General features: G+C 42.7%; 2 protein-coding genes and 1 non-coding gene across 3 annotated transcripts in view; 1 reads left to right on the forward strand and 2 right to left on the reverse strand.

Moving 5' to 3' along the window:
- NMRK1 (nicotinamide riboside kinase 1) lies at positions 1-27,457 on the reverse strand. The gene is made up of 8 exons (XM_086685022.1): positions 26,570-27,457; positions 23,253-23,316; positions 17,457-17,505; positions 11,105-11,252; positions 10,937-11,008; positions 9,748-9,881; positions 7,366-7,449; positions 1-2,003 (listed from the first exon to the last, which is right to left on the reverse strand). Exons 1-8 carry the CDS (start codon positions 26,860-26,862, stop codon positions 1,984-1,986), a joined length of 864 nt encoding a protein of 287 aa, XP_086541148.1. The 5' UTR covers positions 26,863-27,457; the 3' UTR covers positions 1-1,983.
- LOC112868767 (small nucleolar RNA SNORA12) lies at positions 4,201-4,316 on the reverse strand. Its single transcript, XR_003224360.1, has one exon. It is a non-coding gene; the product is annotated as a small nucleolar RNA SNORA12 (small nucleolar RNA).
- The window catches only part of OSTF1 (osteoclast stimulating factor 1), a 57,856-nt gene continuing 57,565 nt past the window's right edge, over positions 27,176-27,466 (forward strand). Inside the window, exon 1 of the mRNA XM_025931477.2 lies at positions 27,176-27,308. Coding sequence (XP_025787262.1) covers positions 27,275-27,308 — 34 coding nt within the window. The 5' untranslated portion in view covers positions 27,176-27,274. The remainder of the gene's footprint in view (positions 27,309-27,466) is intronic.

A 27,466-nucleotide genomic window follows, 5' to 3' on the forward strand; every position in this document is an offset into this window, starting at 1 on the left:
TTACATATATAGTGTCTGGGATTTATTTACACTAAAGTTATTGATAAAGAGCTACAGTTTACCTGAAATTCAAATTTACCTGTGCGTCCTCTAATTTTGTTGTTTTTTCCCCCTAAATCTGACAACTCGATGTGCAAACCCTAGACTGCCTGCCTTAAACTTCCTTCTTTTGTAAAAAAAAAAATAAATAAATAAATAAATAAATAAAATAAATCCCAATGAGTGTAAGTTACTACTCCTCGAATAAGATATTGGTTGCATGTGAATCCATTCCTGATGTAACAGGAAGTTATAAAAAGTACCCGGTATTTTTTGTGTGTTCACCATGAGCCAGACACTGTGCTGGTGAGCAGGGGCGTGTCTGTAACTAAGTCACAGAGGTCAGACCTGCCTTCATGGAGCTTCCATGTAGCTGGGGAGGTAGCCACTAAATGAGCGACTGTGTAGGGGGCAGGACAGTTACAATTGGGATGAGTGCTGCGACGGCCAGGTAGGGCAGCTTTGAGAGCATCTGTGGAGGCAAGGATGAGAGAAGTCCTCCATGAAGCAGGATGTCTGCCTCTGTGGAGGGACAGGTTGGTTGGAGGGAAAGGTTGTGGCACTTGCTCCAAGTGTCGGGAACAGCCTGGGTGCCCGCCATGAGGCAGAAAGGGCCCTGGTAAGTTTGAGGGCAGGAGGTCTCAGCACCGAACAGCAATGGACTGAATGATGGGCAATGAGAATAGAGAGGCAGGCACACTGAAGCTAGTTCAGGGAATGCCCTGGGGGCCGTGCGAAGGGTTTTGAACATGATCCTTATTCTACGCTACACCCATGCTAAGTACTGTTGATATTCCCCTTTTACAAAGAGGAAATGAAGACTTTGAATAGTGTGATCCAAGTCATATAGCTATTAGGTGGAAGAACTGCCATTTGAGCTCAGGGTTTGTTTTTTTGTTGTTTTGTGTAGTACGAGTGACCAAAAAAACCCCTTCCCTAATTGCCACTGAGGACAAGCTAGTTAGAAATATAGAAATAATGAGAGCTGATCAAATGAGTTACAGTTAAAGTTAATGTAACAATACATTTCTATTTGTAAAGACTGAAAGGATTGTGAGCAATCTGTTTGTTAAAAAAACAAGAGGTTGATCAGTATAATACATGATTTAAATTCCGGTATTTAAAGAGACCTCAAAACATTATAGAATTCAGATCTCCTGTCTCTTCCTTTCAATCAAAGGTACTACTTATCATCTAAGTAACTGTAACTGATTTCTGGGACTTGAAACCACTGGTTTGACAAAACCCAAAATAAAACAGAAAATATACCATTTGTAACAAAGTAGCAACACAAGAGACACAACGACCCAGTGGTTTTACACATATGCAAGAACAGGAAAAGCAGCCACAGTGACAGAACCCACACAAAAAAGACATTGCAGCAAATTGTTGATTCACTCAATGTGACTGCTACTCTTGGTAAGCCTTCATTTGCAGGAAATAGAATCGATACTGGATGCTAATGAAGATTATAAAAAAATTAAAAACAGAAAAATATCAGCATGCTTTAGGTAAATCCTTTGTGATCCTTGTATGTGTGTGTATCTCTATACACACATTGCACACATATATACCTACACACACACAGACACACACAAACATAATGGATTACATCTCTACTGGATTGTGATGTAAACCTTATTTCGTACTTGGTCCTATTTGGAAAAGTTTGATGATCATTGGTCTAGAGGAACTGACTCGTTAGTGAGCTAATGCTGTATCTCTGCACTCCTTGGAGCGAGAACAACTCAACAAGGTACATTCCCGTCCAGTGGCACGGATCCCTATTTACTGTTCCTCACGTGGCAGAAATCATATGTGGTAACACAAACGAACTACAGCTGTCATCATACCAAAGTACATATTGTATCTTCGTGCAGGTTCTTAAATAGAGGCCTTCGAGTTTCCTAATTCATCCCCCGAAGGGTTCAGTGCACTCCATCTCTACGTTGTCACGTGCAAACCTTGGGAACAAATACAAGCAGAAGAGAGATGAGTAGAGAATTCCAATTTCCATTTTATTAAATCTTTACACTATCAACAGTAAATCTTAATGTTAACGTCACAGGGATTCTGGGACCAGAAATGCTGGTTTTCCACAAAGAACTAAATAGAGGCCAGGTCTCATTCTTTTAATCCTTGATTAAATTTAAGCCTATCTGAAGATATCAGATACCCAATATCATTTGCAATTGGTATGATAATCATTGGCTTAAAAGAATGAAATAGTTTGAAAATTAGAAGAATATCACAAAGGGTGGCTGGCTGTACTAGAATTACTGTTTTGGAATGTTATCCTTGATTTGGGAAAAGTGTATTGGTACCTTTAATCTTTTTTCATAAACCAAGGAAGCGTATGTGAGCCTGACTTTGGGACTTTGGCTTGAAACTCAATGATAAACCTGTTGTATTTGTGCTACATAGTTTGTGTTGGAAAAACACACATTTTTCGGTGTAGTCATCTCTTAAGTATGTAAATATAAAAATGATTATAGTCTTTGACCCAGCAAGTGCTACTTCCAAAAAATTTTAATTTTTTTTAATATTTATTTTTGAGAGAGAGACAGAGACAGAGCATGAACAGGGGAGAGGCAGAGAGAGAGGGAGACACAGAATCCGAAGCAGGCTCCAGGCTCTGAGCTGCCAGCACAGAGCCTGACACAAGACTTGAACTCCCGAACCATGAGAACATGACCTGAGCTGAAGTCGGACGCTTAACTGACTGACTGAGCCACCCAGGTGCCCCTGAAAAATTTTAATATAATTCAAGAAGAAGAAAACAAGTGATATAGGCAGATATTTTTATAGCACATTATTTGCTAATGTGAAAAACTTACGATGGCACTAAATGTCCAGCAATTGTGAAATGGGTCATTAATCCTATGATAATGTAGACTACTGTATTAGATAATTATACTACTATTACCTTTAATTGGACATTTTTTTTTTATTTAAATTTTTTTTTTTTTCAACGTTTATTTATTTTTGGGACAGAGAGAGACAGAGCATGAACGGGGGAGGGGCAGAGAGAGAGGGAGACACAGAATCGGAAACAGGCTCCAGGCTCTGAGCCATCAGCCCAGAGCCTGACGCGGGGCTCAAACTCACGGACCGCGAGATCGTGACCTGGCTGAAGTCGGACGCTTAACCGACTGCGCCACCCAGGCGCCCCTAATTGGACATTTTAAATTCAATGTATAAAAATACCAAAAAGAAAATACACACATTTTATCAAATTTTTATTTTGCAATTTCTTATTCCTTAGATTTGAAATGTAACATAGGACATCTTTCTTCTCCACTGAGATGTCAAAGCCAAGTCTTATAATGCACTTTTTTTTTTTTTTTTAGAGAGGGAGAAAGAGCATGTGAGCAGGGGGAGGGGCAGAGGGGGGGCGGAGGGGAGGGAGAGAGAGAGAAAGGGGGAGAAAGAGAGAGAGAGAGAGAGAGAGAGAGAGAGAGAGAGAGAGAGAATTTTAAGCAGACTCTATGCCCAGCACGGAGCCTGACTCAGGGCTTGATCTCACAACCCTGAGGTCATGACCTGAGCCAAAATCAAGAGTCAGACACGTAACTGAGCCACCCAAGTACCCCCTTATAATTCACTTTAAAAAAAAAGTTTTTTAAGTTTATTTTGAGAGAAAGAGAGAATCAGTGAGCAGGGGAGGGGAAGAGAGAGAGAGAGGGAGAGAGAGAATCCCAGGCAGGCTCTACGCTGTCAGCACAGAGCCCGACACTGGGCTTGAACTCACCAACTGTGAGATCATGATTTGAGCCGAAACCAAGAGTTGGGCCCTTACCTGACTGAGCCACCCTCGTGCCCCTATAACTCACTTTTAATGAGCAAAATAGAACTCAGCCTTGACTCCTTTCACTAGGAGAGCTGTTTAGTTTTGCTCAGTTTCATTTTATAATAAGCTCTATAAAGCTCCTTAAATAGTAAATACTAATGTAAAAACAAAAAACCATGGCAAGTAACCATGTAACCAGGTAAAGAGACTGATGGGAACAGCAAAAATATTGACTGTGTCCTCATTAAAATGGTAACACTGCTGATTGGTAGGAATTTAAGTCATTTTTTTTTACATAAAAACTTTTAAAAAATAATTAATATGCTTTTATAATGAGATGTAAATACACACTTTTCCCCTTTTTCCTTCCCGCATGTGGGAGCCGCTCTTCGCCAACCTTTTCTAGCTCCTACCCAGTACATATGGCAGAGTCGGACTCCTTTGAAAACGTAACAAGTGTGCCAGAAAGAAAACCATCGCCATGAAAATAAACATTCTCAAAAGGACTCTGGATGTTCCGATGGCTAGCCTGCCTTGTCATTGTGAGAATGGGTAACGACTGCATTTTGCCTCAAACACTGAATTTAAACAAGGATTAAATTAGAACTTTATGTTTCTTACTCTCCTGGGTCATTTGTTTCATTAATAATTAAATTCAATCTCTGTTTCCCTCTCGTTATTATTACTTTACCACAATTATGATTTTATGTGCTTAGAGTGGAAATTGAGTTCAGCAGGTTTAGGAGATGTTACGCGAGGCCTGCAGAGTAGTGCTTAGAAACACGGGCAAGGCCTCCCTGCCAGCTCAGCCCCTGACTGTGGGTTAAACCAGGCCACACTGAGGATCCCTCCAGGAGGCTCTGCCAGGGCGCCGCGGTTTAAGAACTGGGAAGGGGGGGGGGGTACTATAAATAATACCAGAACTTACTAAGGCAACTGGAAAAAAAAACAAAACAAAACACAGATCTTAAGAGGTAGGAAAAGCTCATCTACTTTGGACTTTATAGCTTTTTTAACATTCTTTATTTTTTCTCCTACTTAACTTTACCCAATATCTACGACACAAACGAGACAGCCTTAAAAGGTGAAGGTGAATACTCCTTACAAACCTCTAGGACGTAAGCAAGGGAAAAGGTGGGTGCCACACACGTGGACATGTACTTTCTTGTGGGCTTTCAGTGTCCATCAAAACATACCTGTTGTTCTTGGGCCCTGGGACGGATGGCACACGCTGGCGTGTGGTGTGGAACTAGGTGAGGTTTGCCTGAGCTATTTGCTTAAGGCTCCTTTCATCTTTATCAGGAGATGGGCGACAAGGCAACGCCACAGAGTCCGACTTAGTCACTAAGAAATGGAGGTGAGGGGCGCCTGGGTGGCTCAGCTGGTTGGGTGTCTGACTTCAGCTCAGGTCATGATGTCACGGTTCGTGGATTCGAGCCCCGCATCGGGCTCTGTGCTGACAGCTCAGAGCCTGGAGCCTGTTTCGGATTCTTTGTCTCCCTCTCTCTCTGCCCCTCCCCTGCTCATGCTCTTTCTCTCAAAGATGAATAAACGTTTACAAAAAGAAAAAAAAGAAAAAAAAAAACAAAACAGAAATGGACTTGAGCACTGGCCATTATTAAGAGGATGGAAAGGTATAGGTGTCCAGCAGCTAAAACACCCTGAAGTATCTCACTAGGGCCAGAAAGGGAGCTGATAACCCTCAGAAAGAGGCCCTGGCTCAGGGGCTATGATTTATGAAGGCTGAACACCCCCTTCACCCTACACCTCCTTATAGCCATTCATGCCAGTGCTGAGTTTCCCGGCCTTTCATCCAAGTAACAGATGGCAGAGGTAGTCCGGTATATCTGCCACGGACTGTAAGTTCCACTAGAAGAAACCTTAAAATGCTACTGAAATTTCTTCAAATGGGCTCCTGCCTCCGTGAAGGGCTGAGCCTGAAACCAGGAGTGTGGAGGACCAGTGGGCTAGCTGGCTGGGCTCAGTCCCCTTGTAAGACAGGGATTTACTGAGAACAAAGGAAATCTAATTCTTATTAGAGATGATGACATCTGGACTAGGGTAGTTAAATGCATGTAATATTCTCCACTGCAGGAGTGACTCATACCCATCTCTCTGGAATGAGCATTTTGCATATATTCACCATGAAAACCCTGTTAGTTCAAACAGTTCGAATATAACAGCAGGTAGGTCTAGAGTTTTGTTCTCCCTGAATGCTTTTTCATCCTTCTGGTTTCTACCACCTGCTCTGCTTTCCCTTTGGGGAATTTCTCCCCCTAAACAAAAGGCCTTAAGAGAGGCATTCAATTACAAGATGTGCGCATGTTCCAGTCCTAGCCAATCAGAGTATGCCATCTCCCTGGCCAAAGTGATTGGGTTAGCACAAGGCATGTGACCCAAGCAGGACCAATCAAAATCTTCCCTGAGAATTTTTAGCTCGGCTAAAATGTAGAAGTGCTTTTTTTTTTCATTTCTTTTTTTTTTTTGTCCTTTCATATTGGTTTTTTTTTTAATATATGAAATTTATTGTCAAATTGGTTTCCATATGACACCCAGTGCTCATTCCAAAAGGTGCCCTCTTCAGTACCCATCACCCACCCTCCCCACCCTCCCACGCCCCATCAGCCCTCAGTTTGTTCTCAGTTTTTACGAGTCTCTTATGCTTTGGCTCTCTCCCACTCTAACCTCTTTTTTTTTTCTTCCCCTCCCCCTAAAAGTGCTTTTAAAAAAAACATTTAAAATAAAGAATTTTAAATATATGCTAAAGCAGTGAGAATCACATATAAACCCCTTGGAACCCAAAACCCAGCTTCAACATTTATCAACTCATGGGAAATCTTGGGAAAGGATTAATGGTCTTTTTCTACTGTTGAGCCTAAGAGGCTGTTCAGCCTAGGAGTATGGTGCTGCCACAGCCATCGTATCTGTCAGTAGAGAGAGTCTGACTTCAAAAGAAACCCAAACAGAACGTGGAATTGTGGCAGAGTCTTGAAGATGACATTTGAACCAGCTTGATCCAGCTGAGCCTGAAGCCACCACTACCCCTGTACTTTCTTTGTGCTTAAACTAGATAAAGGAAAAGTTTCTGGTACTTGCAAAATGTGTCATCTTATATGAACACCTTAAGGAAACATTCAATAAATATTTTTTAACATCTTGTGTTTATTTTTGAAGCATTTGGGAAAATAAATTCATGGGAAATCTTCTAGAAGAATAAAGGAAATGGGGAATTCTTGACATACTAAAATGAGATCACCAGCATTTTAACTTCACTCTGCTCAAAGGATAATTTCAGTCCCATTGAAATAACATCCATCTACTAAACAATTTAAATGACATAACATAAACATATTTTCACCCTTAAATAAAAAAAACCTTATAAACAAAATAATCAAGTCCCCAAACCCATTCAGAGTCTCTGATTCTGAATTATCTTCAAAGCAATAATCACTCCTACATTAGCATTCTGGTAAGCCATTCTTGGGTATAAAATGAACTATTTTCCTGGCTGTTCCTTCACCATCCATAATACTTACCCTTTTGCTTTGCTAGTTCTTGTATTAGATCTTCATACACTTCTTTAAAGAGGTCCTCTTCAGATTTTGTTCCATCTAGGTAAACTGGGAAGGAGAAAGGAGGGTGGATCGGTTAGTACAGGATTCTTACTCTGGCACTTGACATCTCTTAAGAATACGAATAGGTTTGGGGTGCCTGGATGGCTCAGTCCATTAAGTGTCTGATACTTGGGTTCAGCTCAGGTCATGAGCTCATGGTTTCATGAGTTTGAGCCCGCACCTGGCTCTGCACTGAGTGTGTGGGGCCTGCTTGGGATTCTCTTTCTCTCTCTCTCTCTCTCTCTCTCTCTGTCTCTCTTTCTTTCTGCCCCTCCCCCACTCACACTGTCACTCTCTCAAAATAAATAAATACACTTAAAAAAAAAGAATACAAATAGGTTTAAACAAAGAATGCAGGGCCATAATGTAAAAAGAAATGAATAGTCATTAAAGAGAGAAATAGATTACAGTCAGGAACAATAAATTTAAAAAAATTTGGTTTCAGAAATGCATACTAGCAGATGTGAAAGTTATTTTTTGAAAAAGCAAGAGTTACGTGGTACTGTGCATGTGGCACTTTAGGAGCACTGCAGAGGTGTCTCCCCAAAAGAAACATTTAAGGGGGTGGTTCTCCAACCTACGTATGCATCAGGCTTGCCTATGAAGCTTCTTGAATCATGCAGGGGTCTGGGCTGTGCCACGTATGTACTGACTCAGAATTCTCCAGGCCCAGGAGATATTTTTACCCAAACTGGCATAGTTAATTTTGAAGAAAAAGTAGAAGCTATGTAGTTAAAGGGAGGAAAGAACTCTTTAATCAGAAAACTGGAGGTCAGGGGCGCCTGGGTGGCTCAGTTGGTTAGGCGTCCGACTTTGGCTCAGGTCATGATCTCACAGTTCACGAGTTCGAGCTTGGGCTCGGTGCTGACAGCTCAGAGCCTGGAGCCTGCTTCAGATTCTGTGCCTCCCTTTCTCTCTGTCCCTCCCCTGCTCACACTGTCTCTTTCTCTCAAAGATAGATAAACATTAACAAAAATAATTAAAAAAAAAAAAGAAAACTGGAGGTAAGAGATAAACATGTCTGTTAAGAAAAGGATGCACAGTTTGGAGGGGCTAGAAGCTGGGAGGTCGGAACACTGTAGGGATGAGATTTTAGAGCAAGGCTGTCTGTGCCTTAGTCTTTAGGGGCCCTGAAGAATGTTTGGATTTTATACCAGAAAGCTGGAGACTCTGACGGTATTTCAGCAAAGGGGGTGGGGGGCATGGTTAGAGTGGCATTTGAGATGGAGAGGGAGAGTGCCACTCCGTATCTATTTTGTCACCCTGTTCTACTGAGCACATGCGTCCAACATCACACCCTCTGCATCCACCCTCACATAGCCAGGGGAATCGCACTAAAACAAGAATTTGATATCAACTATGTCCTTGTTTAAAATTGTTTTTTCAGTTTACTCATTTTGAGAGAGAGAGCGAGTGCACGAGCAGGGGAGGGGCAGAGAGAGTAGACAGAGAATCCGAAGCAGGCTCCGTGCTGTCAGCGCAGAGCCCCATGCGGGGCTTGAACCCACAACCCGTGAGATCGTGACCTGAGCTGAAGTCAAGAACAAGACGCTGAGTCACCCAGGTGCCCCTACCATGTCTTTGTTTAAAACCTCTCTGTACAGGGCTTCCCACTTCTCCCAGGATAATGCCCCAAGTCCTTAACTGGCCTGGTAGAGTTTAGATCTTCCCTGTGTCTCCAGTATCACCTCTCTCTCAGTTTTCTCTACCAAAAATACACCAACCTTCTCTCAGGTGCTACTAGCTCCTTTGTGTCCCTGGTCTTTTCGGGTACTCTGGAGTGATCTTCTGTCTACCGACCTATCTCCCTTTGTCCATTTAAACCCTTTAGAGTGTGGTTTAAGAGGCTTCTTCAAGGAAGCTTTCCCTGATTGCTGGGCCTTGGGCTGTCCCCCTGGAACTTGGTAGCACAGCACTTGGCATAGCTAGAGAGGACATGCTCGTGCAGCCAGGATCTTTAGCGGCTGTTTCCTGGACAGAATGTTGGCTCTTACAAGTGGGGGCAGGTTTTGTCTTACTTCCCTTGACATCAGCAGGACACTGCCTTACACACAGAAGACATTCACTCAATATGAGTTTCATGAATGACCACCTAGAAGCTGACAGGCTTTGACGAGAGTTGAAGACCGAGAAACAGAAACCAGTAGCGCCTACTGTGGAAGCAGAGGAGCCCAGAGTGTTGTGGCTTAGAAGGATCCTTTATTATGTAATCCACGAGTAAAAAACCTCCTAATGTCCTTGCTCTTGTGGACTTAAAGGCAAAGACAAGTAAATGCCCTCTGTAGAGGGAGAAAAGGCGCTTACCAATCTCCCACGTGATCTTCTCCATTTCTCGTCTGTGCTTTAGATACATGGGCCACACGTGGCCATCAAAGTACCCTGGGGTGTCTGGAGGCTCGTAGACTCTCGTACTATCAAAACACACAGGAAACTTTATACTGATGGAAACACACAATTGATACACTAACAGTGGTCAGGATAATGGGAAAATCACTGAGACTTAATCTAAACAGGATTAAGAGCATACATACATTTTAGATTCAGTGCTACTTACAAAGACAATAAAATGGATTTACTTTCCGGGTTCCAAAAATATTATTTTTGTAATTCGCTACCATTCATAATTATTTGCCTACGCTTCAGTGCTTTATAAAAAAAAATCAAGAGCAAATATCAACATAAATAATGACAGAGGAACTGATATGTTAGATTAAGCTTTCAACTAACTGGTGTCCTTTGTGGCTATAGCAGAACAATGGTTCACAAATTTAAAATTATAATCAACATGGGACTGGCTCACTTGAAGATTTAGGACAGAGAAGTCAAATGGTTTGTTGAAAGGCCTTTTCTTGGAACAGTAATTTGCAGGGTGCCTGGGTAGCTCAGTCAGTTAAACGCCCAACTCTTGATTTCAGTTCAGGTCATGATCCCATGGTTGTGGGACTGAGCCCCACATGGGACTCTGCACTGACAGCTCGGAGCCTGCTTGGGATTCTCTCTCTCTCTCTCTCTCTCTCTCTCTCTCTCTCTCTGTGTCTCCTCTTCCCCTGCTCACGCCCTCTCTGTCTAAATAAACAAATAAATAAATGTATGTTAGAAAAATAATTTGCATTAGTCCAGGTGGATGAGCATTTATGTAACAAGGTTTTGCTCTTCATGTAGAAGAGATGAGGCCTTGTTGACATATACACTGCTCAATAATGTTCTTTCCTTGTTTTTCCTACAATTTTGTCTTTTAAAAAATTTTAAAAATGTTTTTGCTTAAAAAATTTTATTTTTTGTTGAAGTACAGTTCACACACTAGTTTCAGGTGTGCAACACAGGGATTCAACGGGCCTATATGTGACTCCATGGTCACCATGAGTTAGCTGCCATCTGTCACCATACAAGCTGTTATAAACACGACCAACTCTATTCCCTATGCTGTACTTTTCATCCCCATGCATATTTTGTCCTTGGAATTCCAATCCACAAAGGTGATATCAAAACTCACCTCCTCCTCCTCTTACATTCTTCATACGGAATGGTCAGAAAGTAGCTTCTGTTCCATAGTGTGTCGAGGGGCCTAAAATAACAGCATATTTAGTTCGCAAGGTTTCCCTTCCCCCACCCCCCACCCCCACCATTCACTAAAGGTCAGTATAAGGCTGAGGATGCTTACTTATAATTAAAGAGAAGGAAGCCTTCGATGATCAGTATGGGAATTTCCTCGGCACTTCCAGAGTCTGTTGATGCCAGGGACTGTCCTTGGCTTTCCATCCAGCAGGAAATGGTGGACATCATTTTTTCCATATTGAGCGCTTCAAGCACTTCAAGTAAATGTACAAAAATACATGAAATGAATACAACAAAAGTTTTATGATGTGGCTTTGTATGATGAGTATGTCTAGGGTTCTATAAATACATAAAATAATACTATTTCATTTACCTTTCAAAATAGCTAATAAATATTTTAGATAAATTTAAACTCTATTATTGACAAATTGATATGTTTGAAATATTTAAAACAAATTTTTTTTTTTTAATTTTTTTTTTCAACGTTTATTTATTTTTGGGACAGAGAGAGACAGAGCATGAACGGGGGAGGGGCAGAGAAGGAGGGAGACACAGAATCGGAAGCAGGCTCCAGGCTCCGAGCCATCAGCCCAGAGCCTGACGCGGGGCTCGAACTCACGGACCGCGAGATCGTGACCTGGCTGAAGTCGGACGCTTAACCGACTGCGCCACCCAGGCGCCCCTAAAACAAATTTTTTTAATATTTATTTTTGAGAGAGAGAGAGAGCGAGTGCAAGCAGGGGAGGGGCAGAGGGAGAGGGAGACACAGAATCTGAAGCAGACTCCAGGCTCTGAGCTGTCAATACAGAGCCCGAAGCGAGGCTCGAACCATTGAACCTGGAGATCATGACCTGAGCCAAAGTCAGACGCTCAACCGACTGAGACACCCTGGTACCCCAAAACATTTTTAATATGTGAAATTTCAAATATATACAAAAGTAGAGTACGATGAATTCCCATGGCCCCATTACCAGCTTCGACAATCATAAACTCATGGCTAATCTTGCTTTATTTATAATGCCTGTTCCCCCCGTGACTACATAAAAGTTTAATATTTTTGATAACAAAATATCTATAAATTAGTTTGAAAAATAAATGATATGCTGGGGAAAATACCTGCAATGTATTTCACAACATCTTTAATATACAAAGTGTTCTCATAGGCAATTAAGAGAAAAATCATTAAAAATTTTATAAAGGACATGAATATGTCGTTTTCAAACTCTAAACTGAGCATACTTTCTGAGCTTACAATTATAATTCTGCAAAAGTATTCTACAACACTGATTCTCAAAGTATAGTACGTAGACCAACAGCATTGGTATCACCTGGGAATTTACCAGAATTGTAATTTCTGAGCCCTACTCTGGAACTACTGAATTGAGCCATCTGGACTTAGGTTTTTTAGTGGAAGGTTTTAAAATTATCGATTAATTTATTTAATAGACATAGGACTCTTAGGATTTTCTCTTCTGTTGTTAGCCTTGGTAACTTGCATTTTCCCAGGAAATTGTCAATTTCATTAAAGTTTTCTAATTTAGTTGCACAGAACGTCCATAATATGCTCTTATCTTTTTAATGCCTGTAGGCTCCGTAGTGATACTACCTGTGTTGTTTTTGATATTTGTAATTTGTGCCTTCTCTTTTCTTCTTGATCCGTCTTGTCTAATCTGCTTAGGGATCAGATTCTTGAATTTGTAGGTTTATGTCTTATGCCAAATTTATGATGTTTTACCTACTTCTTTAGCACCACACTCTTTCTCCTTTCCTTCTGAGACTCCAATGATATGAATGTTAGAGCTTTTGTTATTGTCCCATATTTCTGTTAATTTCTTTTCAGTCCATTTTCTCTCTGTTGTTCAGATAAATTTCTACTGTTCTGTCCTTAAATTCAGATTCTTTCCCCTGTCATATTTATTCTGTTCTTGAGCCCATTGGTGAGTTTTAAAATTTCAGTTTACTGTATGTTGTCAATTTAAAAATTCCTATTTGATTTTTACCTCTTCTATTTCTTTACTGAGGCTTTCACATTTCTCACTTGATTCAAGAATGTTCACAATTGCTAGCTGAAGCCTTTTTATGAATGCTGCTTTAAAATCCTTGTTAGATAATTCCAGCATCTGGGTAATCATGGAGTGGTTGTTGATTTCTTTTCTCATTCAAGTTGAGAGTTGCCTGGTTTTTGATGTAACGAATGAATTTCAGTCTCGTCCTGGAAGGTTAGGGTATTATGTTGTGAGGCTCTGGATCCTATTTGATCTTTTTTTTTTTTTAATAGGTAGTTACCCTGTTTAGGTGTGGTATGCAGGTTTAGGTGGGGATGGGTGGTCATCCCCCTGCTAAACCTCACCAACATGGAGTGGGGGCAGCCACGAGGGGAGATGCAGGTGTAGCTTCATTGTTGCTTGGTGAGGACAGACGTTCAGCTCTCAACTGCATCCTCCTGACAGTAGCTGACGCTCCTCGGGTGGGGACAGTGGAGTCTCAAGTAACACCACCTCACACCGCGTCATCCTGTCTCTGCTGTAGGTGGCTGTGGGAATCCAGCTCTCTGGCTCCAGTGATAGGACCCCGGTGGGGTCCTTGCCTTGCTGGTGCCGGATGGGTCCAGAAGTCTTGCTCACTAGTCCCTGCTGACACCATGAGGGGACGATGGTTTTTCCCTCTGTGTTTAGCTACAATAGGGTGGATATTATCAAAATGATATTCGATTTGAGTAGGCCATCCTTTTCCTGGTCCTTTGACTAGAGGGAACAGGTTTCTTGGGGCTTTTTTTGTCTGCACCTATTGATGATTCCATGTTTCACACCCTTCCAGTACCCCTTCCTGGATATATGACAGGTAAAAAGAAAACCCACAGAATCACAGTCATGCCCTTCCTCAAGTCCTGAAGGCCCTAGGCATTTGGCTCCCTTCTTTTCATCTTCGAGTCTTCCTTTGTTTGTCATGTTCCATCCAGGATTTTCAATTATAAGGGGGAGGAAGAGCAAGGAATGGGGGCAATCCAACTTAGCTGCAACCAGAAATACCATTAGTTTTAATATATTTTCATTACTGTTCAGTTAAAAGGATCTTCTGATTTTCACTGAGATTTATTCTTTGGCCCACGGGATACACAGAAGTGCTTTGCTTCAGATGAAATGTGATGACGTCTGGAATTTACTTCAAAAAATATAGAAGGAGAAGGTAAGGGTACAGATGAAATATAAATTGGTCAAGAGTGCATCATTTAGAAGTTGAATCCATGAGAGTTCATTATACTTTTCTGCCAACTTTTGCATATGTTTAAATTTTTCCAGAAAGAAAGGATACTGATTAATTTCTAAACGCTTGGGAGTTTTCTGCTTACTCTTTTGTTACTGATTTCTAATTCAGTTCTCTGTGATTAGAAGATACCTCTATATTACTTCAAGTTACTGAAATGTACTAGGAATTGCTCCATGCCCTTGCATACGCTCTCTATTTTAATTAATGTGCTCTGTATTCTTAAGAAAATCAAAATGTGTATTTTGCTGTGATTGGCTACATGTTCCATATATGCTAGTTCAGTTAAGTTTGTTAATTGTGTGCTTCAAATCTGTTATACCCTTATAATTTTTGTCTGCTTTTCCCACTAGTTACTGAAGAAGTTGTATTAAAAATCTCCCACAACTGGGGTGCATGGGTGGCTCAGTTGGTTAAGTGTCTGACGTTGGCTCAGGTCATGATCTCACGGTTGGTGGGTTCAAGCCCTGCACCTGGCTCTGTGCTGACAGCCCAGAACCTGGAGCCTGGAGCCTGCTTCAGATTCTGTGTCTCCCTTTCTCTCTCTGCCCCTCCCCCACTCACATACACACACTCTCTCTCTCAAAATTAAATAAACTTTAAAAAAAATTTTTAAAAATCCCACAATAATTATAGATTTATGTATTTCCCCATTTAGTTTTGTCAGTTTTTGCTTAACATATTTTGAAATTATGTTATGAGGTGCATACAAATTTTGGATTATCTTCCTGTTGAATTAACTTATTTATCTCTTTGTTTTTAGTAATATATTAGTAACAGTATCTCTAGTGACACTCTTTGTGTTTACTTTGTCTGATATTAGTAGTTATACCAGATTTCTTTCAGTAGGCATTATTATTCACATGGCATTATCTTTTTCTAGCCTTGTCTACTTTTCTGTCTTAATATTTAAATATATCTCTTGTAAGGAGCTTTTTTTATCTTTCTTTCAATCCAGCTTGACAATCTTTGTTGTATTTTAGTTCAATTGATTTAATGTAGCTACCAATATATTTGGCTTAAATCTATCATCTTACTCTCATTTTCTACTTTTCCATATCTTTTGACTTCTTTTAAGTTCTCTGTTTTTTACCTCTTCTGACTTATTTTGATGATTCCATCTATTTATAAACTTGATAGCTTTGTGTCTTTAAATTAACCTTTTGGTGGTTATCATAAAGATTTCAACATTACCTTGATTTACTTTAAATTTGTGTACTTGCTGGGGCGCCTGGGTGGCGCAGTCGGTTGGGCGTCCGACTTCAGCCAGGTCATGATCTCGCAGTCCGTGAGTTCGAGCCCCGCGTCAGGCTCTGGGCTGATGGCTCGGAGCCTGGAGCCTGTTTCCGATTCTGTGTCTCCCTCTCTCTCTGCCCCTCCCCCGTTCATGCTCTGTCTCTCTCTGTCCCCAAAATAAATAAACGTTGAAAAAAAAAAAAATTTAAATTTGTGTACTTGCCTAAAAATTTCAGATTTTCCTTAAGATAGACTCCTGGAAGTGGGACACTTGACACACGGCATGAATATATTAAGGACTTTGGGACATGCGTTCAGTCTCCCTTCCAGAAAGCTTATGTCAGTTGATATTTCCATTTATGAAAGTTTTTGTTTTATTAAGCCTGTGCCATCATTAGATAATTATTTCTTTACAAATCTGTTCACTTTGGGGCACCTGGGTGGCTCAGTCAGTTAAGGATCTGACTCTTGGTTTTGGCTCAGGTCATGATCTCAGGGTTTGTGATATTGAGCCCCATGATGGGCTCCATGTTGAGAGCATGGAGCCTGCTTGGGATTCTCTCTCCCCCTCCCTCTCTGCCCCTGTCCTGCTCATGTGCACGTGTGTGGACACGGGCTCTTCTCTCTTAAAATAAACACTGAGAAAAAAATCTCCTTGCAAGATAAGTGGGAAAAAATCATTTACAACTCTTTGGCTACTTCTGAGGTTGACTTTTATTGTATATTTATTAATCGAATAACCTTTTGCTTTTGTAAAAAGCTTATTTATATCCTTGGACATTTTTCAATTAGAATATTAGTGTTTTTCTTATCAGTTTATAAGAACTCATTTGCATTAGAAATAATTCTTTGTCTGTTGTTGAAAATGGTTTTTCCTTGCTTAACTCTTACTTTTTAATAATCTTCCTTACAAACCTTCGGGGGGGGGGGGGGAGGAAATGAAAAAAAATATCCTGGCTACAGTTCAAGACACAAGAACAGGCAGCGAGTCAAGGATTTTGCTTCTCTTAAAACTATCATGTGTCTGTAAGAACTGATTACACAACATTTTTCCTCTAAGGTCGTCAAAGTTAAAAATAAAGAACACAGTTTATGGGTCTTTAAGAGAGCTGTTTCTGCTGCCAGTTTGCATAAACACTCAGTGATCATCTTGTTAGTTATCAAAGTTGATAAGACCATTAAATATAGTTTATTAGCATGACATTCTCTAGAGGAAAATAAATATTTTCTGACTTTATAATCCTTTGGCTTCAAAACAGTATTAGATTGGGCAAGGGAGCGAGGTGAATCCATCTAAAAAATATTCACTAACCCTTATGAGCAGTGGAAAGAAGAAACCAGCTGTCCGGTGCACCTTGGTCACTGGGAGGGAAGCCCACAGGATGAGCCTGGACTTTGTTCCAGGCAAGACTGCAGGGAGGGGGTGAGAGTAGAGCTATGTGTGCCCCCCCGGCAGGGATGAATATAGTACCAGCAAACATACCTTGTTCTAGCTTTAGAAAAAAAAAATCTATTGTTCCAATGTTTTCAGTTTTAAATATAAAACTGGGGAAAAAGGGTTTCATTTATTTATTTATTATTAAAAAAATTGTTTTTAATGTTTATTTTTGAGAGACAGAGATAGAGCGTGAGTCGGGGAGGGGCAGAGAGAGAGAGGGAGACACAGAATCCGAAGCAGGCTCCTGGGTCCGAGTTGTCAGCACAGAGCCTGATGCGGGGCTTGAACTCACGAACCACGAGACCGTGACCTGAGCCGAAGTCAGACACTACACAGACTGAGCCACCCAGGCGCCCTGGGTTTCATTTATTTAAATAGTTGGACATAAATCAGAAACCTTTACAAAAGCATATGTAGAGTATAGCAGTGTGTTTGAGCACGTTTCGAGACTGTCTTCACAGACAGAGGTTTGAAACAGAAAATGAACATTTGTGCGTGTTTCACAAACCCATCTACTTACCGTCATACTGCAGAAATCCATTTGCGTCTATCTCTATCTCAGACTCTGGCTGAAAAAATAACGAAGCACCCATCAAAACTGTGCAGTGCAGAAATAATACAATTATAGAATGAAGAGGCGATAAACTTTTAGTAAACGCTTTGCATGAGGAGGATAAATAAAATCAGAGCCGCAACAATAAGTAATGCCATCTAGTGGATCAGTGACATTACTGCATGGAACCTGCCTTCACTACAAAAGCTGTATCGTTCAGCAAAGGCTTTCTGGACGTAATTTAATCAACCGGCTACTAGGATTTTGTTGTGTTAAATGAATTACCTGAGAAGTTTTAGATACCTTAAAGAAATCATCCTGAGATACGATACTGCAGTTTGGGAGGTGTTTCTGCAAATTCTTAGCCAGCGTTGTCTTCCCGCCATTTGTCACACTGAACAAAAAAAAAAGGAAAAGAAAAAAAAAATCAAAAATACCAAGAAGGAAGATGCATTTAATATAAACCGTTTTAAAGTGATCTTAAAAAAAAAAGGAATATTTAAAACAATATGTATGGGATGCCTGGCTGGCTCAGTCGTAAGAGCATGTGACTCTTGACCCTGGGGTCATGAGTTCGAGACCCACACTGGGTGTAGAGATTACTTAATAAATAATTTTAAAAATAAATAAGGTAAAATAAAACAACATGCAATGTCTAAAAGAAATTATTGGGGCACCTGGGTGACTCAGTTGGTTGGGCATCGGACTTCACCTGAGGACATGATCTCACGGTCTATGAGTTCAAGCCCCACATCGGGCTTTGTGCTGACAGCTCAGAGCCTGGAGCCTGCTTTGGATTCTGTGTCTCCCTCTCTCTCTGCCCTTCCCCTGCTCACACTCTGTCTGTCTCTCTCTCAAAAATAAATAAACATAAATGAGAAATTATTTCTTTCATAGATATGTTGGCAAAACCATAGCCCTAAGTAGATCTACCATAATAAATGATAAGAAATATACTGGAAAGGATGAAGGAGAAAGGAAACTAAGTACTGGGCAAGTGAACTGGGTAATACTAAGGCTTAAAAATATAGCTACTATGTGGGAAGCAAAAGAATGTTCTGTGTGTACTGAAACATTCAGAGGGTTCATATGCAAAACCACAGAATATGAGCAGCACTTTTGCTTCAAGTGTATAAAATTGCAGGCGGGTCATTGTGATTTTGTTTCCATGTATCATAGAGAAAACTGGAGGATGGGCTTATTACAAGCACTTAGCACACATCCACAGCTCTGCTGTACTGCCTCCTTTCTCAACCTCTCTCCGCTTTGGGGAGAGGTGGGAGAACCCATCGAAGTGTATCACATGCAGTCATCAAGGCTGGACTGTGACACCAAGGAGAATGGGGACCCTGACTAACTGCTCTGTGTGTCTACTTTTCCAGCATCTAATGCCACACACAGCACTTCTCTAGTCATTTGGTCAGAGCTTTTCTCAACCTGGGGCTGACGTTTCTGAGGGTCTGTGGACAGACTCATAGACTTTGTGAACTTGAATGGGAAAGAGATTACATCTTTATTCTTACTATATTCTAACAGAACTTTAGCTTCCCCTTTAATTATGAATATAAGCAACAAACATCAGTAGTCTTTACAGTACCTGTGACTTTGTCACCAATAGAAATCATAGATATTTTCATATTATGGTACAGTTGGGGCAGATATCTTGAAGCATCATTGACACTCATCATTATTTCAAATTTATGGCAGTTTTCAGACCTACCGCTGGATACTATTATCTAATAAGTTAGTAAAGAAATGTATATATCACAATGCTACAATTTGTTTTGAAAATATTTTTATAACCGTATTTCAATATAACTGGTTTTTCCTCTGTATTCCTATGTTTTACTTTGTGCATTTAAAACCATTCCTCTAGGGGCGCCTGGGTGGCTCAGTTGGTTGTCTGACTCTGGATAAGGGCTCAGGTCATGATCCTAGAGTCGTAAGATTGAGTCCTGCACGGGCTCCGCGCTGAGTGTAAAGCCTGCTTAAGACTCTCTTCCTCTCCCCCCTCCCCTCCTGGTATTCTGTCTCTTCTAAAAACAAAACAACAAAAAACAACAACAAACAAAACGTAAAGTTACTTGAGGCAGCTCTTTCTGCTCACAGGTCCTGTTCCCATGCTACAATAAAACCACTTGGTTTCTCGGAAAACAAACAACAAAATATTATATTAAGTCAAGGCTTCATCATACGACCAAATGTCCACACTACAAGACTCTCTTCTGTTGTTTAAATGTTCATTTGTTTTTGAGAAAGAGAGTGTGTGTGTGTGCGCACGCTCAAGTGAGGAAGGGGCAGAGAGAGACAGGGGGACAGAGGATCCAAAGCAGGCTCTGTGCTGTCAGCGGGACTGAACTCATGAGCCGTGAGATCATGACCTGAGCCAAAGTAGGACGCTTCACCAACTGAGCCACCCAGGTGCCCTGATGGCACGAAAAACTCTTAACTGCACATTTATTTGCGAGAACCTGTGCTTAATCCCAGTTGAAAGGGTACAATATATTTAAAATCTAGAAAAGAAACTAACATTAATTCACCAAAATTGTTTATTGGATTTATTCAATATCACCTATACAACATACCTACAAAGTACAAGAAATAGGAGTCAAGTTTTTCCAATTAACCTTAGAATACATAATTGGGTAGGATATGGGTGATCTTCTTGAAAAGACGGGAAAGTGGGGCGGGGTGTTACTTTTTGCCTTGAGAAAATACTGGTACAATTTTTTTTCCCTTTTAACAAAAAAGGCCATAACCCATGTTGAGTTTATATAGTCCAGATTCTGAACTTTGGTTTAAAATAGAGAGTAAACAGGGATAACTTTATTATAGTATAGGCAACCTGGTTAGAAAATGTGTCGTGTTCTAGACTTATCCCTTTCAGATGATACAGTCAAACCAACAGTAATTAGATCCCTTCTCATTGAGTTAGCTGGAGACAATGAAGAACAGGTACTCCGGTTTTGTAGACTTGGAGGAGACAGACCAGGCAGAAGGCAGTCCAGGTGAGACAGATGGGAAAGGGAATTTAACAAGAATTTAACAAGTCGGAATTGAACAAGCTCAAGTCTAAGATCTACACTTGGAATCCTGCTCGGGTGACAGCTTAAGACTAACTCTTCCCTTTCAGCATGCTCAGAACCACCAGGCGCCAAGATCACAACCACCTCACGTGCATTCCAACCTCAGGGCAAGAGTGTCCCGACAGGTGCATGCTTTATCCTAGGATACGGGGAAGGAAAACGACTACCTACTCGGAGCCACTTCCGCCTTTGTTCATAACACCCAAATAAACGCACAAGTCCTGGTCCATTTGTTTTTTTGTTACATAGCCAAGAGACAAGAGGGTTAAGTATATTTGGAATATGACAGAGCGCTAAGGAGGAGTTAAAAAGGCTATCTGTAGGTACTTAAACAAGAGGAAATCCATTCTGTAGCAGGTATATATTAATATTTCCATTTTAAAGTTGAGGAACCTAAGGACTGAAAAACCGTATACTCATAAAGCTTGCCCAAGATAACAGCTAGCAAGTAATAGCATACAAAGTCTAACTCCAAGGCCCATGGAGTTATATATATATTTTTAATTTTACTTTTTAAAATTTACATCCAAATTAGTTAGCATATACTGCAACAATGACTTCAGGAGTAGATTTCTTAGTGCCCCTTACCCATTTAGCCCATTCCCCCTCCCACAACCTCTCCAGTAACCCTCAGTTTGTTCTCCACATTTATGAGTCTCTTCTGTTTTGTCCCCCTTCCTGTTTTTATATTAGTTTTGTTTCCCTTCCCTTATGTTCATCTGTTTTGTCTCTTGAAGTCCTCATATGAGTAAAGTCATACGATATTTGTCTTTCTCTGACTGACTAACTTCACTTAGCATAATACCCTTCAGTTCTACCCACGTAGTTGTCTATGGATGAATGGATAAAGAAGATGTGGTATCTATATACAATGGAGTCTTACTCGGCAATCAAAAAGAATGAAATATTGCCATTTGCAACTACATGGATGGAACTGGAGGGTATTATGCTAAGTGAAATTAGTCAGTTGGAGTTATATTTTTTAACATCAAATTTTTTAACATGAAAATCTGGTAAAGATTATATACCCCTTCCCCGGAAAAGTGAATATCATCACACATGCATTACATTTTCAGGATCTTGACTGACTCTTGAATGCTTTGGAATCCCCACTATTCCTGGACGTCTTAATGTAATGATTATTTCATAGGGTAGTAAGTGGTAAGTATACAAGAAAGATCCAACACTGAGTCTAGAGGAAGGAAGAAAGGTAGGAGCAGAGGTCACTGCAGCCGAGTCTGGCAGGTGCTTCGCGGAAGCAGCACTAAAATGAAATCCTGGCACTTGCTGAGGAAGAGAGAGTAAAGAGGAGGCTTTCTTAGGGAGGTGTGGGCAGCACCCAGTGCACGTGGCAAGAAAGCCCGAGGCAGATATTGAGAAGAAGGGAATACGTAGAATGCAAGTTGGACTAGATGCTAGAGTAGACTGGGCAGCTGCCTCCCCAGGTGCACCCCTGCTTCCGAGGCCTGGTGTGGACTGACCCTGCTCTCAACTCCAGGGCAGGGCCCCGCTGGCCTAAGCTCATCAAGGCAGGTTCATCCCTTTGGCCACAGTGACTGTGTGCACAGGGTACAGCTAGTGCCGTCAAAGGGAAAACCATGACTTAGAGGGAGAGAGGCAGGCTAAGAAGAATAAAGTCTCAGGACCTGCTGGTCCTTGTGACCAAAACGTGGAGCCAAGTCTAGGACGAATCCAAGTGGAGGAAGACACAAAGAGATGGAAAGAAACAAGTCTTTGGGGATACCACAGAGCTCCTGTATCAAACCTCTCCTACAGCCTACCTGTCCCTGAAGCTAATGCATTTCTTTTATTATGTATGGAATGGTCTTCATGCACCAGGATACTCAGATTACATTCTGGGTGACTGATAACCACTGACTATTGTTCACTAAGCGAGAGAATAATTAAAACTTTTTTGCAAGACGATTCAACTGGCAGAGAGGTATGGAAAAAAGGTTAAGTGGGGGAGGGACTGGAATTTGGGAATGAGGGTCTGAATTAGGATGATGGCAGTGAGCGCAGCAGGGAAGGCATGGACAAGAGAAGCCATGCAGAAAAAAACCGGAACTCTGGTTCTGGTTAGATGGGAGCCAGACAAGGCAGAGTTCTGCCACTGGATTCATCCCCTTTGACTTCTGATTACTTACCACAGTAATGTAATACAATAACACAGTGATCTCCCCCAAATCACAAACTTCTAATTTTAATAGTCTCAAGTATTTCATTAATTGGACCATGCACAATGTGAATGTACCCAGAAGAAAGATGAACATAAAACAGTAGCAAGACAAATAATGTCCCTTGCTGTCTTATTTGCATGCACACCTCTGGTACCAGAGAGACTGGGCGACCATATAATTTAGGACACTTTTGAGAGGGAGAGGGGCACACAGCTAATAATTATGCCAGGGCAATGAGGACATAGGATAAAAAAGCATCTGATGTTAACTCCAGAAAAGAAATGGTAAAACAGGCAGATTTTGATTACTGAGGGTCCTGTTTATCTGTTTGTAAGAGACTCCCTCATCTCCTGCCGCCATTTATAAAACAGCCAGTGGCCTGTTCCTTTCTTCAGGATTCAGGAATCCTGACTCCTCCTTCCCCACCACGTCTACAGGAAAACACCCTTTGGACATCCTGAGTACGTCCACCGGCTATTTGTAGCAAAATTACTCACCCACTGATTCCCACGACAAATGTTTTCATAATTAGCTTTGAAAATCACGTCTTCGTAAAATTTCCTAAAAATTAAAAAAAAAAAAATTGAACGTGTATCACTTGGATATCTAAAGAAATAAGACCCCTAAATTAGGAGAGCCAGCTGAGGGGGAAGGATGATCATGACCTCTGGGGAACCCCACCCTGGATTATCCACATTTAGGAGAAGAGCTTCACCTCGTACCAGCTTCTCTGTCGTACTCACAACAGCTGGCGTGTGCTCCAGGCTTATAGGCCAGAGTCTCAGAGACCACACACGACAGAGGTTCATAACTCTGAAACTCAGTTTTAAGATTCAATCACCTGGAGATGACCCGTTTATTTCCCCAGTGGCAGGGAACCCACAGAGCTGGGGGGAAACGTCACTGCTGGCCAGAGGCAAAAAAGTGAATTCCCTTTAAGGGTACTATTTTCTCACTCAAAAATCAAAGTCCAGGGCCAGGGTAGACACACTTTTTCAGAAAAGGGCCAGGTAGTAAATATTTGAGCCTTTGGGAGGCAAGAGGCAAACTCAAAGTTATTACGTAGGTACTTCTACAACAAGAGAGAAAACAAGTTTGCATAACGGTTTTTTTTGACGGAAGTCAAAACTAATAATGGAGTACAGTTTTGTTGTTGTAATACACATCTACTAACGAGAAGAATGGAATTCCTTTCTTACTGGGATAACATCTCTCTTGCTGGATTTCAAAGTTAGCGTTCCTAATCAGAAAACTGACTGCAAATGTTCAAGCCTAGGGCCAGGTTTTAGCCACAGGTCATTGTTTGTTGACCCTGCGTCTAGTGGGTGGAGGGCAGTTTCACACAAGGCCCCCTAAGGTTCAGTAAAGCAGTCCTATGGATATTCTAATGGAGTGTTTTCACCTCTTTACGTGAAAAGGAGGCGCAGCTGCAGGGAATCTCACAATAGTGCTTCCTGAGGGTTGCCTGAACTAATGCTGCTCTTTATTCTGGACTGGCCTGGTGGGGTGATCAGGGAGCTAATCTGGGCCACTGGGGTGAGTGGCCACAGAGCTGGAGACCCCCAGCAGCCCTCCCAATTCCCATCGCTGATCTGTGTCCAAGCGACTTATTTTCTTTCTTCTTTCCAAGCTGCTAAAAAGCACTTTATTACCAAGAGCAAAGAAAGGATGCCCGTATGTGCTGGCTTAATTGTGAGGCTCTCATGTATAATAGATGTCATTTTTATTGATGTATTATTAATGGCTGTGAACACTGAGTGGCAAGGGCTCCTGGTCCCCCTGCTTCATGCCACAGCTGTGCATACACATGAGGATATTGGATCAATTACACAGCATGCAAAGAACAAGTGTGGCTGTGGCACTGGAGAGACGCTTGAGGGGATTATCTGGGTGGCAACGAGCAATTCAGAAATAAGGAGTGAGAGTCAAGAACGTACCTGTAAAATTGCTTGGGCTCAGGAGGGAATTCCCACAGTCAAATGCAAGTTTTTATCGAAACAGGAGCCCTTAATTCTATGGTAGTCAGCAGTCTCAGCCTGCCCAAGACTGTTTGGGTAAATGTGGGCTACAATTTAGTAGCACCAATCACGTGACCATGTGCTGAGAGGGGTGGGGAACTGGGAGAAGCCAAAGCAAGACAGGTGCTGGGGTGAGGGTGGGCCCAGCAATACCAGAAGTCATTTATTTCAGAAACCGCACTGGATGCACAGGGCAGCCCCAAGGTGAACTCCAAGTGCAGGGCTGGAACTGTCCACCTCCACACTTTGTGTTATTACACTGCCTGCTGCCCACTTTGAGAACTATTTTAAAATCACACTTAAAAGCCAGCAATCAAGACTTGCCCCACTCCAAATATATGTAGTAGCAGACCCCATGAGGCGAAAACCAGCTTGATCAACTACAAACTAAATCATGGGCTGTCCCTGGAGAGACAACCCCTATTTGATCTGGGGCATCTGATTCCCTGGACTCATGTATTTTATTTTCTCAGCACAAAGTTTTCCTCAACAGCAGAGTCATTTACATGGGGGGGGGGGGGGGGAAGAAACTAAAATAGCCCAGAGCAAACCCAAAATGAGTATTTTAATTTCTTCTGATACCTTTTTTACTCTAAGTAAGGTAGGATGCTGAATCCTTTTTTCACTACTTGTATGTGCTTATTCCGTGTATTCCACTACTAACCGAGGTACGTTTTGGCCTCTAAACCGCAAAACGGTCAGAAGCGGTATGTGCAGAAATCAGCAGATTATAAGGAAGAGAGCAACTCTTGAATACATGTAACGAAATGTACCTCTCAGGGCATCTAAAGAACAGTCGGATATTTTGAAACCGGTGACATGTTTCAGGACTTCTCACTTAGTTGTTTTGTTCAGCAGATATTTTGATTATCTTCTCCCACACAACAGGGAAGTCTTTTCCTACTATTGTTTAAACTTTGCTCCCTTTTAGTAAACAGAATTTCCGAATACTCAGCCCAGGCCCCTCTCCCTTGGAATCACTTTTATCTTTCACTAACCCCCAGCAGAAACTTTCAAGCTTCCCTTTACATAGACCCTCCTGTAAAGTTTTTTCTTTTAGGTTTCTTTTTTTCCTTCCCTTAAAGATACAACTGATTTTATTACATAGACTGTGCTATTTTGAACTGAACGCACACTTGTATTTCTTGTATGCTCTGGCCCTTGCCTCCCACTGGAGATTCAATCTGCTCGGTGAGGGGTCGGCGAACTTCTGTGAAGTGCAGACAGTCAATGTTTTCGGCTTTGGGGACAGCAGCTCAGCTCTGCTGTGGCGAAGAGAAAGCGGTCACAGGCAATATATAAGCCAAATGAGCATGGCTGTGTTCTAGCAAAACTTTATGGACACCGAAATGTGAATTTCTTATAACTTTCACGTGCCACAAAAATCTTCTTTTGATTTCTTTTCAGCCTTTTTAAAATGGTAAAAATCATTCTCAGTTAGCAGGCCGTACAATAATAGGTGGCAGGCGGGTCGTGGTGAGTCCACCACAATACTCGTGGAATAAAAGGCTGTCTCCTCTCGTGGGGATCAAGAGTTGGCCCTGTCCCTGGTGACTTCACAACCCTACCACCTCTTGGTTGTCTCTTACTAAGGATTATCATGGGCCGTTAAAGCACCACGCCACCACGGACACATCCTCCTCGGCAGGCCATCTAGCAGCCCGTTTGGGGTGTTGAGAGTCCCAACAGGGCTCGAAAGACGCAACCAGGTTCGGGGTCCAGCACTGCCACACATCGGGAAGACCTTCAGGCCTCGGCGACGCTGCGCAGCGCGGCCGGGTCGCGCAGATACTCACCGGCGCCAGTTCGAGTCTTCCCAAGCAAAGCTGCACAGGCGCTGGCCCAATGCGCGCCTATCGCTGACCCGCCGCAACCCCCAAAGCTCGCTAGCGGAGAGGCCCAATGCCCCTCCTTCCGCGCTCCTACCCGGTAGGAGGCGGCCCAGGTAGCAGCCGCCAACCGAGGGCTCCGTCCCACTCGGGCCGGACGCGGCGCCGGCTCCAGCCCCGGCGGGGCGGGGCGGGGCGGGACTCCGGCGACCCGGGCCACGCGCGCGCGTGCGCCCCCGCAAGGTCCGGCCCTTTCTCATCGGGGGCGCGCGCAGCCGGGCCAGCCCCGGCGCGAGCCTGCGGCGCCCTCCCTCGGCTCCGGCTCGTTCCGCCGCCGCGCGCGCCGCCGCGCGCGCCGCCCGCGCTCCCGCCGCGCCGGAGCTGCCAGCCCGGGAGCCAATTAGCGCTCGGAGGCCAGACGGCGGCCACTTCCTCGTCGCCCGGCCGCGCGCTCGGGAGGCTCGGGCGGCCGCGGGGCGGGGCGGGGCACGGCGCGGAGCGGCTCTGACTGCGTTCGCTAGTCCGACGGCCAAGGGTGGGCGCAGGTCCCTGAAGGCGCACCGCTGCACAGCAGACAAAAAGAAACTTTGGGGCCCCCGGAGTGCCGGCTGGCGGGGCGTTCGGTTGGCTTTTCGTGCTTGGTCTCGAGGCTCCGCCGCTCCAGGAAGCGCGATGTCGAAGCCGCCACCCAAACCGGTCAAACCAGGTAAGGGAGCTGCCTGCGGGGTCCCCTGGCCGCCTTGGTGCCCTGCGCTTCCTCTGCCACTTGGCAGGGCAGACCACGCACGTACCCGGCCTGGAGCCTCGCTCTCGGGAGCCGACCCACCGGGATGGGTCGCTTTGTTGCGTTCGCAGAGGGGAGGG

This window comes from Puma concolor, chromosome D4 (genome assembly GCF_028749965.1).
Source record: "Puma concolor isolate L17-30 chromosome D4, mPumCon1.1.hap2, whole genome shotgun sequence".
Classification (NCBI taxonomy): domain Eukaryota; kingdom Metazoa; phylum Chordata; class Mammalia; order Carnivora; family Felidae; genus Puma; species Puma concolor.

Coding starts and splice junctions, on each gene's coding strand:
- NMRK1 (XM_086685022.1), bottom strand. CDS start 26,862: ATGAGAAAGGGCCGGACCTTGCGGGGGCGCACGCGCGCGCGTGGCCCG. Junction 11,253..17,456: donor TGGATTTCTGCAGTATGACG/GTAAGTAGATGG, acceptor ATTTACTTGAAG/TGCTTGAAGCGCTCAATATG. Junction 2,004..7,365: donor AGAACTAGCAAAGCAAAAGG/GTAAGTATTATG, acceptor TTTGTTCCCAAG/GTTTGCACGTGACAACGTAG.